General features: G+C 55.6%; 1 protein-coding gene across 2 annotated transcripts; it reads left to right on the top strand.

The window, feature by feature from the left end:
- Window positions 1-562: 562 nt before the first annotated feature.
- Window positions 563-11214, top strand: LOC121672140 (FERM domain-containing protein 6). Of its 2 annotated transcripts, none has more exons than XM_042044663.1 (13): window positions 563-787; window positions 1573-1663; window positions 1806-1948; window positions 2562-2638; window positions 3129-3315; window positions 4309-4464; window positions 4995-5060; window positions 5150-5218; window positions 5901-6075; window positions 6967-7302; window positions 7397-7522; window positions 8237-8328; window positions 8411-11214. In XM_042044663.1, exons 1-13 carry the CDS (start codon window positions 689-691, stop codon window positions 8693-8695), a joined length of 1902 nt encoding a protein of 633 aa, XP_041900597.1. In that variant the 5' UTR covers window positions 563-688; the 3' UTR covers window positions 8696-11214. The 2 variants fall into 2 exon arrangements, with proteins under 2 accessions (XP_041900597.1, XP_041900598.1); XM_042044664.1 differs by having other exon boundaries at window positions 1806-1885.
- The last annotated feature ends 401 nt before the right edge of the window (window positions 11215-11615 follow it).

An 11615-nucleotide genomic window follows, 5' to 3' on the forward strand; every position in this document is an offset into this window, starting at 1 on the left:
AAGTCCATCCTCGTGGTGTCACGTGGGAATTTGTGTCCTTGTGGATGGTGGGGTAAAAAGTGCTTTGGGAATATTCACCCTCGGAATTGAGAATTTCCTGGGGTCAGTGCTAGGATGGATTCATCGGCTCTGCATGGCAATTCCCATCTGCAAATCCCTGTTAGTGCTTGGACTGTTTTTTTTCACCCCAGCAAAGAGTCGGAACTGGGGGGAAGGATGTTGGAAGGAATTTGGGGGTCCCCCTGTGGGTTTTCCTTACCTTTCCATGGCTGGCAGGGAAACCTCCTGCTTCCAGCACTGCTCCTTGCTGGCCCAACTGGCTTGTTCCCAGCGGATAAACTTTTATTTATTTTAATGATGCCAGAAAAGCCTTTCCTGAGGTTTTTCTGAACTCAAGCCAGGAGAATCAAACTGCTGGCTCAGGTTTCTGGGGCCAAAAACCATGGGGGTGGCTGTGGTGGGGTGTGCTCAGGGGTTTTGGGGGACACCCTGACCATGAGCCTGTACCTTGTGGGAGCATGCTGGTGGCTGGGAAGGATGGGGGACGGGGATGGGGAGCTGAGGGTGCCGTGCCCAGGGCTCATCCCCCTTTTTCCCACAGGGATGGCGCCCGCGGGGCCCGAGGCCGCCCCGGCCCGCCGGTGAGGTGCTCCCCACCAGCCACCCCGAGCCCCCTGCCCGGAGCACGATGAACAAGCTGCCCTTCCACAACAACAGAGTCATGCAGGACCGGCGCAGCGTGTGCATCTTCCTCCCCAACGACGACTCCCTCAACATCATCATCAACGTAAGGCGGCGCTGGGCAGCCCCCGAGCGCTGGCATTTCCATCACCCCCCTCCCCCGGGGCTGTGTTTGCACACCCTGAGTTTGCTCCTGGGTGTCATTTGGAGCCGGCCTGGCCTCGCCCTGCCGGGGAAATGCTCATGAGGTATTCCCCCGAAGGCTGCGGCGGTGCTTTACGCTCTCCTTCCTCTCCTTGCTCGACGTGCTGCTGGCAGCAGCGGGGTTTGGGGAGGGTGAGCTGCTGCTTGGCACCCCGCGGCGTGGCATGAGCCCCATCCTTCAGCCTCACACCACAGATCCCTTCTGGATGGCACTTCAGCCTCATCCAGCCCAGGGAATAAACAGGAGGGGCTTTGGCTCTGATTGGGATGGAGCATTGAATGTGAAATTCCCCCACTTTTTGTTGTATTTTTTGTTAATTCACCCCTACCCAATGTTGCTGTTGATGCAGGAAAATGTTTAAATTCCTTTCAGAACTTAAAGGGAGCTTATCAAAAAGATGGAGAGAGATTTGGAAAGAGGCAGATAATGATAGGATAAGGGGAATGGTTTTAAACTAAAAGAGGAAAGATTTAGATGAGATAATAGGAATAAATCCTTGCCTGTGAGGATGAGGAGGCCCTGGCACAGGTTTCTCAGGGAAACTGTGGCTGCCCCATCCCTGGAAATGTTCCAGGCCAGGTTGGTTGGGCTTGGAGCAACCTGGGATAGTGAAAGGTGTCCAGAGGGTGGAATGAGATTAGGTGGACACAGATGCTTCCAGGGCTCACAGAAGGGATTTTTTGCAGGTGAAGATTTTGTGCCAAGAGTTACTGGTGCAGGTGTGTGACCTCCTGAGGCTGAAGGACTGTCACCTCTTCGGGCTCAGCGTCATCCAGAGTAAGTCAGTGGCTTAAGTGTGCAGCTTACCCCTTTTGGTGGCCTCGTTGGGTGACGAGGAGGTCACAGCTGGGTGACCAATGGGTCATGGCGGGAGGCAGGGGACACGTGGGGATGCTGATGCCACCTCTGTCCCTCCCAGACAATGAGCACGTGTACATGGACCTGGCCCAGAAACTCTACAAGTACTGCCCCAAGGAGTGGAAGAAGGAGGCCAGCAAGGTCAGCGGTGAGGTCTTGCATGGAGAGCTGACGGCAGTAAGGCCACCTCTGTCCCCGTCGCAGGTCACTTCCAGGACCCGGGAACGCTGCCGAGGGGTGGGGGGGCATTTAGTCAGTGTGGGGCTGGGGGGTGGATGTGCGAAACCACATCCCTGGGGATGGTGGTGGTGGCATCCCTGGGGTTGTCACTGCAAGTGCCACCACGTGCCCCAGCTGGGGGTGCATCCTCCAGGCTCAGTCCCTGGAGCTCATGTTTTTTTTTCCTGCCTTATACTTCAGCAGAGTTTTTAAGGTCCCTTCTTCCAAGTTCTAAAATCAAATTGGGGTTTTTTCTCCCCAAAGCACCTTCTCATTATTTCAATGCCGAGGGGTGTCCAGGCTCCGATGCTGGCGCTGAGCTGGTGGATGATGGACTGAGAGAGGGAGAGCAGCAATGAGGGGTTGCAGAACTCCTGGGCTTCTCAAACCCAACCAACCTTCTTCTTTAATTCCAAATCCCCTTCATTTCCAGCATTTTGTGGGGGAAAATGGGGGACAGTGGAGGAACAAAAATGCCATTGGTGCCATGGCAGGCAAGGGCTGGCTGTGACAGACATGACCCCAGAGAGTTGAGGTGAGGGGTTGGGATGTGATGCTGGGATCCCCACAGGATTCCTGAAATCCTCCTCCCTTCCAGGGGATCGACCAGTTTGGGCCGCCGATGATCATCCACTTCCGAGTGCAGTACTACGTGGAGAACGGGCGGCTCATCAGGTAGGGTGTGCCCACCCCCACGGGCACCTCCTGGCATGGCTCTGCAGCCTCGGGGTGCTGTGGGGTGCTGAGCACATCCTAAAAGCTGGGGCTGTTCGTGGGTGGGTGCTGAGTGGCTTCTCACAGGGGCAGGTGGGGACACCACCCCCAGCCAGCAATGACAAAGCCTTTCGGGGAGTGAGGACGTTGTGTTCAGGGGTTTAGCACAGCCTGATTTGGACTTAGCTATGGCTGGGTGGGAGCTGCAGGTCCTGCTTGAGGGCTAAAACGATTTCCATGGGTTTGGGGACACAGTGGCACCTCCACAGATTTTTTTCTTGGGGGGTTATTCCACCTGGCTGGTGAAGCGGCTCCACGTTCACGCCGCTGAGTGGGAATTTTAACCAACGGGGAAGAGGGAGCAAAACCCCTGGGTGATGCCTCCCTGAGGGCTTCCCAGTGGGTGTCCCCTGGCTGCTCATGCCTCCTTGTGTCCTGTGTCCCTCCCCAGTGACAGGACAGCTCGGTACTACTACTACTGGCACCTGAGGAAGCAGGTGCTGCACTCGCAGTGTGTGCTGAGGGAGGAGGCCTATTTCCTGCTCACTGCCTTCGCCCTCCAAGCCGACCTCGGAGACTTCAAGAGGAACAAGCACTACGGGAAGTACTTCGAGCCCGAGGCCTATTTCCCTGCCTGGGTAAGAGATCCTGATGTGCTCCCTGCTCTGAGCTTGGCGCTGGGCTGCTCGGAGCCTTCTGGCCCAATCCCGGTCTCTGGGTTAATCCTGGTTATAAATAACCTGGGACAGCTGTGGGGATGGAAATAGCGGCGGCTTGGGGTTGGTGTGGGGCTGGTGGGAATTCCCTGTGTGCTGTTGGGATGCTCCCGGGGGATTCCCTGCGGGCATTGCCCCACCACCATCAGGTGCAGCCCTCTGGGAACTGGTGGCATGGAATTCCAGAATCCCAGAATGGTTTGGGTTGGAAGGACCTTAAAGCCCACGCCGTTCAATCCCCTGCCATGGGCAGGGACACCTTCCACTGTCCCAGGTTGCTCCAAGCCCTGTCCAACCTGGCCTTGGACGCTTCCAGGGATCCAGGGTCAACCACAGCTTCTCTGGGCACCCTGTGCCAGGGCCTGCCCACCCTCCCAGTCAGGAATTCCTTCCCAATCTCCCATCCATCCCTGCCCTCTGGCAGTGGGAAGCCATTCTCCCTTATCCTGTCATTCCAATCCCTTGTCCCAAGTCCCTCTCCAGCTCTCCTGGAGCCCCTTCAGGTGCTCAAAGCTCTCTCTGAAGCCTTTTCTTCTCCTTCCCGACCTCTTTCTTGGTTTTGTCCCAAAATCTTCCAGCTTCTCCTTTTTTCACACACGTCACTGGGGAGTGGTGGCCCCGGGGCCGTGTCCCCAGCCACGCAGGGAGTCCATGTGTGACTGTCCCTGCCCCAGCACAGGTGCCACCAGTGGTGTAGGCTCCGTGGAATGGGCACACGGAGCACCCTTCCCACTGGGAAATCCCACTGGCAAGAAGTCACTGGCTGCTGTAATTATTTAATTTTTGCTTGGAGATCTCTAGAACAAAGCTCCAATTCCCCCTTTTCCCTTGAAACCACCACTCCCAGGAGCGCTGGGGATGCAGCCCTGAGCGAGCCCGGGGCAGCTGGACAAGCTTCTCTCCTCCTCCTGCCAGGTGGTTGCCAAGAGGGGCAAGGATTACATCCTGAAGCACGTGCCCAACATGCACAAGGACCAGTTTGCCCTGACGGCCTCGGAAGCCCATCTCAAGTACATCAAGGAGGCCGTCAGGCTGGACGACGTGGCTGTGCACTACTACAGGCTGTACAAGGTGAGCCCTGGCCCTGTGGTTGTTGGGATCTTGATTTTGGGAATGCCCTCCCTGAGAAATACAGCCTGGGTTCTTCTCCTGGGAACGAAGCCGTTTGTTTGCCGGGAGAGCTGGAGGTGTTTCAGTTGAATCTCGGAATGGTTTGGGTTGGAAGGGACCTTAAAGCCCATCCAGTTCCACCCTCTGCCATGGGCAGGGACACCTTCCATTATCCCAGGTTGCTCCAGCCTGGCCTTGGACATTTCCAGGGATCCAGGGGCAGCCACAGCTTCTCTGGGCACCCTGTGCCAGGGCCTGCCTACCCTCCCAGTCAGGAATTTCTTCCCAATATCCCATCTAAATCTCTTTTAGCTTAAAACCATTCCCCCTTATCCTGTCAGCATGCAAAGTCGCTTTCCATTTTTCATTTGGCACATTAATCACAGAATGGTGACTGGGGTGACTGCAGGAGGACCCCTGGGCTGAGGTGGGGTGGATTTATCCACTTCATGCTGCAAATTGTGTATCTAAAACCATTTCTCCCCCCTTAGGACAAAAGGGAAGTGGAGGCTTCGCTGACACTGGGGCTGACAACACGAGGCATCCAGATTTTCCAGGTAGGTGACGGAATGAAGGTGATGGCTCAGCTCAGCTCCCTGCCCCTGCCAGAACCCTCGGCCATGGCTCCATCTCCTCTTTTTTGCAGAACTTGGATGAGGAAAAGCAGCTGCTCTACGACTTCCCATGGACAAATGTGGGCAAACTGGTTTTTGTGGTGAGTGCCACCTTCCCTGCCTGGAGTACTGCTTCCAGCTCCAGGGTCCTCGGCACAGGAAGGACATGGAGCTGTTGGAGCAAGTCCACAGAAGGCCATGGAGATGCTCCAAGGGCTGGAGCACCATTTCCTATGGAGCCAGGCTGGGAGAGCTGGGGGTGCTCACCTGGAGGAGAGAAGGCTCCAGGGAGAGCTCAGAGCCTCTTCCAGGGCCTAAAGGGGCTCCAGGAGAGCTGGAGAGGGACTGGGGACAAAGGATGGAGGGACAGGACACAGGGAATGGCTTCCCACTGCCAGAGGGCAGGGATGGATGGGATATTGGGAATTGGGAATTCCTGGCTGGGAGGGTGGGGAGGCCCTGGCACAAAGAAGCTGTGGCTGCCCCATCCATGGAAGTATTCCAGGCCAGGTTGGACAGGGCTTGGAGCACCCTGGGATAGTGGAAGGTGGAAGAGGATTGGGCTAGATGGTCTTTAAGGTCCCTTCCACCCCAAACCACTCCGTGATTCCACGATCCCCAGGTGGGGCATCGCCTGGGCTCAGCTGTGGGCGTGGGATGCTGTTGGCACAGACCCCCAGCAGGCGATGACAACCCATGGGGTTAACGAGGAGCTGCAGCAGGACTGGGTGAGAATGGGAGCATTCTCCTCTTCGGGGCTGATGTCTCCCTTGTCCCACCCAGGGCAAGAAGTTCGAGATCCTGCCGGACGGGCTGCCCTCGGCCCGGAAGCTCATCTACTACACGGGCTGCCCGCTGCGCTCGCGCCACCTCCTGCAGCTGCTGAGCAGCAGCCACCGGCTCTACATGAACCTGCAGCCCGTGCTGCGCCAGGTCCGCCGGCTGGAGGAGAACGAGGGTAGGTGCTCCAGGCCCCAATCCCGCCGGGACAGGCTCCCACGGGGCGTTTCTGCCTGTGAAAGCACCTGGTGCTTGTGCCAGCCCCGTGCCCACAGCCCCCGCACTGGTGTGGGATGGGCACAAGGCCTGCGGCCACCCCTGATATCCCAGTTCTGCCCGGTGCTTCAGCACAGCTTTCCCAGTGCCCCTCGTCCTTGTGAAAGCTTAAGGTCTTCTTGCTCTTCTTTCCTCTCCTTGTCTTCCTCTTTCTCTTCCTCATCTTCCTTTCTCCTTTTCTTATTTGTTGTTCTTCTTGTCCTGCTGTTCTTCATCCTCCTCATCTGCCTCAACTTCTTCCTCCTTCTCATCTTCTTCATCTTTTTCTTCCTTGTCTTCCTCATCTTATTCCTTGTTCTCATCTTCATCCTCCTCTTCTTTTGTTTTCCTCCTTCTCATCCTTCTCTTCCTGTTTCTCTTCCTTCTACTCTTCCTCTTCTTCCTCTTCCTTCATCTCCTCTTCCTCCTTCTCTTTCTCATCTTTCCCCTTCTCATCTTCCTTTCTCTTCCTCATCCTCCTCTTTCCTCCCCTCTTCTTCCTCCTCCTCATCTTCCTCCTCCTCATTTATTTTCTTCTCTTCCTGCTCCTCCTTATTTTCTGTCTTCTTCTTTCTCCTCTTCCTCGACATCTCTTCCTCTTCCTCCTCCTCCTCTGTTGGAGGGACAGCCCCTCACAGAGCACAGCAGGTTTGGGGCTCCTGCCCCACCATCCCTCTGTCACCGTCTCCAGCTGCGCCACCACGCTGGGCTCGGGTGACAATTCCTCTGGGTGCCAGGGGGTCCATGCCCTTCCAGGGGGTCCGGTTTCCCTGGGGATCGTGGGAATCGTGCTGATTCCGTGCCCCCCTTGCAGAGAAGAAGCAGTACCGGGAATCCTACATCAGCGACACCCTGGACCTGGACATGGAGCAGCTGGAGAAGCGCTCGCGCGCCAGCGGCAGCAGCGCCGGCAGCATCCGGCACAAGCGGCTGTCCCGGCATTCCACCGCCTCCCACAGCAGCTCCCACACCTCCGGCATCGAGGCCGACCCCAAACCCCGGGAGATGGGGCCCGAGGACGGATTCTCAGGCACCGGCGCCCACCGCAAGCTGAAGACCTGCAGCTCCATGACCAGCCACGGCAGCTCCCACACCTCCGGCGTGGAGAGCGGCGGGAAGGACCGGCTGGAGGAGGATTCCCAGGATGACGGTGAGGCACTGGTTTGGGTTTTGCAGTGGTTTTGGGCTTGGAGGGTGCTCTGAAGGTGCACACCTGACTTGTCCTGTCTCCTCATGTCCCGCAGAAATCGAGATGCTGGTGGATGATCCCCGGGAGCTGGAGCAGGCCGGGGAGATGGAGGTGAGCCCCGACATGTGCGTCTACATCACCGAGGACATGCTGCTGTCCCGCAAGTTCAACGGGCACTCGGGTAAGGTGGTGGCCGCTTCTCTTCCCAATCCCCCAGTGCAAGTCATGCCTTTGGGAGCTGGAATGAGATGATCTTTAAGGTCCCTTCCAACCCTGGTCATCCTGTGGTTCTTTGGTGTTTGGCAGAGTGGAATTAGCCCAGGGTGTCCACTGGGACATGAGGAAAAGCTGTTCACCCAATGAGTTGAAGGAGAGGTGGGGTAAAGAAAAGAGGAACCTCTCTCAAGTTGTGCCAGGCGAGGTTTAAATTGGATATCAGGGAAAATTTCTTCCTGCAAAGGTTTGTCCAGCCCTGGCACAGCTGCCCGGGGCAGTGGTGGAGTCCCTGTTCCTGGAGGGATTTAAAAGCTGTGTGGATGTGGCACTTGGAGACACAGCGCAGTGGTGGCCTTGGCAGTGTTCAGGGAATGGTTGGACTTGATGATCTTCTCTGGAGCTGCACCCAGAAAGTCACCTGCATTTCCAGCTCTGTGCTGGGAGCTACTGGGAGGTCTTTGGGATGCCAGGCTCCCTGGGGACAGCCTTGAATGCCATTTTGGGGCAAATTTGGGAGGCTTTGCAGGTAACGCTGGTTGCAAGTGGAGCTGTAGGGCTGAAGACCCTGCATTGCGCTGAGGGAGCCTTTGTCCCCATGGACAGCAAGAGTGGATCCCAGCAGAGCTGAGCCACCCCAAAATAACCTTGGCACCCTCCTCTTCCTCTCTCCTTCGTGCAGGACTCATCGTGAAGGAGATCAGCTCCTCCACCTCCAGCTCCTCGGAGACGGTGGTGAAGCTGCGGGGGCAGAGCACCGACTCCTTACCCCAGGTACGTGGGACTGGGGGCTTTGGGATTCCCCAACCCCCTGGGCTCCCTGGCAGACCCTGAGCCTCCTCTTGGCTTTTCTCAGACGACGTGCAGGAAACCCAAGACGTCGACGGACCGGCACAGCCTGAGCCTGGATGACATCCGGCTCTACCAGAAGGACTTCTTGCAGTTGGCCAACCTGTGCCAGGACACGGCGCAGAGCTTCACCTTCGGCTGCGCCCACGGCCTGGATGAGGACGGGCTCTACTGCAACGGCTGCCTGGCCCAGCAGTGCATCAACATCCAGGACACCTTCCCGGTGAAAAGAACCAGCAAATATTTCTCCTTGGATCTGACCCACGACGAAGTCCCCGAGTTCGTGGTCTGAGCGTGGGGAGGCTCCGACGCCGCCTTCCCCCCGCCCCGCTCCCTGCAAACCATGGGAACTGTGGCACTGCACCGGAGGATTGTCCGGATAAGGGGCGGGATGGGGGTGCCCGGGCACGGAGTTGGTTCCAGAGGAGTTTGTGCCAAACACAAGTTGTCTTATTCCGACTGGGAGGAGCACGGCTCCGTCTGAGCCGGCAGAAGCCCACCCGTGTTTTCTCGTGGCCTCGTGGCGAGGTGGCCTCTCCCCCTCCTTGCCCCCAGGTGACTCCGGGGCAGCTGGAAAGTGCCAGACTGTCGTGTTCAAGCCAAGCCAAAGAAATGTAAATAACCCTAAAGGCCAGTATGGGAAGGGAGAATCAAGCAATAACCAGCCAGGGATCTCCGGGCACGGTGATGTTCCATGGAGGAAGGCACGGCCAGCAGCTCCTGGGGCAGAGCATGATCCCAGTTTGTCCAAAAACCTGTGCTGGAGATCAGGCCGCAGCAGTCCCAGCCAGGTGGATGATGGCTGGAAGCTCTCAGAGCCATTTGCAACTTGTTTTTATCTTTTTTTTAAATTTTTTTTTTGAGAGCAAAACCCCCAAAACCAAAAAAAAAACCCCAAAACCCACCCCAAAAAAAAAAAAAAAAAGAAGAAGAAAGCAAAGGAGGATGGAAAAAGATAAATCCCCTATAAGGATAATGCAATAATGCATCCCAAACATTGACTGTCTAGAGAATACATATATAAATATATCAAGGTATGTATGTTTATATATGTCTGGATCTTATAGACCCATTTGTGTTTTACTCCTGCTCTAAAACACCTTTTATACAAAGGATCCACCTCTCTTCTTTCACGAACTCTGTCAGCAATCCTATATTTTTCCTAAGCACTAAGGTGAGAAAACAGACTTTCCTCTCGAGGAGAACGTGCATCCAACCGCCTCGTCCGTGTGGCTCTTCCCGCTGCCGTCTCCATTCCCGTTTCCCAAGGCTTTCCATGCGTCTTTAGGTGTCCTACAGTTGGAATCATTCTGCCAGAGGATGATGGTGACGTGCTAGGAAAATCCCAGGGTGGTTTCTGAGTGCGTCCCAGGGAAGCCAGACAGCCCAGGTGGAATATTTGCCGTCGGTTCCGGAGGGTGAAGCATTGCAGAGTTGATGATCACAGCACAATGCCTTTGTAGTGGGTATTTTTAATTAGAGTTTAGCCATTGACAGCCAAAGTTTTGCCATATTTTGATATACCACCGTTTTTTTTTTTTTTTTAACTGGAAGCTTTTTCTTAAAAAAACAAACCAAAAAAAAATTGTAATTATTTTATAAATAAGCACAATCTTATTTTTATAAGAAATGTTGGGGGAGGGAGCTGAGAAAGGGGAGCTGGTACCAAAAGAAATGGAGCGTAGCTATAGGCAGAGTGCACTAAAAAATCCCTTGGGATGTTGGGATATGGGAGAGCTGCTGTGGGACCGTGCCACTGGCACTGTGTCCCCATCCCAGAGCTTGATCTGGCCCTGCCTGAGAGGTTTTATGGGAAAAATGTCAACATCCAAATGCCCCGCAGGGCAGGATGGGGTCCCTAAAGCATCCTGCTCTCCCTAAATCCGCACAGGGCAGGATGGGGGTCCCTAAAGCATCCTGCTCTCCCTAAATCCCCACAGGGCAGGATGGGGGTCCCTAAAGCATCCTGCTCTCCCTAAATCCCCACAGGGCAGGATGATGGTCCCTAAATCCCTACAGGGCAGGATGGGGGTCCCTAAAGCATCCTGCTCTCCCTAAATCCCCACAGGGCAGCTGGAGCGATGCTGCCTGGGGCTCAGGGCTGTGTATCCCGCTCTGGCTTGGGGGAGACCCCGCCAAATACCCCAAAAATCTCTCTTTGGGTGCCATATCCATGGCTGGGATAAGGTTTGTGACTCCAGACCCCATCCATGGCTGGGTTTGCAGTGTGTGCACCAGCAGCGTGAGCTTCCATGCTGGCACAGGCAGGAAAATTCCCCAAATTCATCCCCAGCCTCTTTTTCCCTGCTGTGGCAGCCCCTGGGGGCTGCAGCACCACCCTGGGTGCTCTCCATGGGATCCTCACCCTGCAGAAACCCAGAGCTGGAGGGAAAAAAGGGATAAATCGTGTAAAGAAATGCTCAACGCTGCTCTGAAGTGGGGAGGGGGCAGCCAAAGCAGGGCCTCTCCTTTTCTTCTCCCCATCCCATTGTCCTACAGTCGAAGCTGGAGTGATGGGATCGGAGTGATGGGGTTGGGATGTTGTTGAGGGCTCTGATGGAGCTTATCCCTACAAACAGCAGCAGTGCCAGGGAGCAGGGGGACACAGAGGTGCCATTTATTCCCAGTTATTCCGCAGGTGGCCGGGGCGGCTCCGGCAGGGGCCGGGGGTGGCCGTGCCCGCCTACCCTTGGGGCTGTTCCCCCTGCAATAAGGGGCTGTCTGTCTGCACAAAATAGTCCTTTCTGTGAAAGGATCTTCCCATCAGGGCGATGGGAGAGCCCAGTGACTGTGTTGCAAAAGGAAACAAAACAAAAAAAAAAAATAGAAAACTCAAGGAAAATGACATGAAAAGCCCCGGAGCGAAATTCTTTTGTACCAATGAAGTTTGTTGTGTGCCTTTTGCAGTACGGCTGGACGTGACAATAAAGTGACAGTTGTTTGCATCACTTCGACTCTTGGAAATCTAAAATGCTCCCAGGCTTAAGGGAGAGCTGGAACATGGCTGAATTTAAGGACAACGTTGCATTTATTGCGTTCTCTGCTCCGGCAGTCCTGGCTCCAGAAAGCAGGTTAAGGAAACTCCTGCCCCAGGCAGGGCAGTGGATGGGCTGAGCCTTTCAATCCTGATTTTTGGTGATTTTTGTGGAAGTGACAGCCAGTTCCAGCGCTCTGGAGTTGGGAGGAGGCGAGGTGGGAGCTCCTGAAATACG

This window comes from Corvus kubaryi, unplaced genomic scaffold (assembly GCF_017639235.1).
Source record: "Corvus kubaryi isolate FWS band 111438036 unplaced genomic scaffold, C.kubaryi_AGA036_p1.0 38193, whole genome shotgun sequence".
In the NCBI taxonomy this organism is placed as follows: domain Eukaryota; kingdom Metazoa; phylum Chordata; class Aves; order Passeriformes; family Corvidae; genus Corvus; species Corvus kubaryi.

Excerpts from the sequence above, each read along its gene's own strand:
- LOC121672140 (XM_042044663.1), top strand. The coding sequence starts at position 689 with ATGAACAAGCTGCCCTTCCACAACAACAGAGTCATGCAGGACCGGCGC. Across the intron at positions 3,316-4,308 it reads AGGCCTATTTCCCTGCCTGG|GTGGTTGCCAAGAGGGGCAA; the intron begins GTAAGAGATCCT and ends TCCTCCTGCCAG. Across the intron at positions 7,523-8,236 it reads CAAGTTCAACGGGCACTCGG|GACTCATCGTGAAGGAGATC; the intron begins GTAAGGTGGTGG and ends TCCTTCGTGCAG.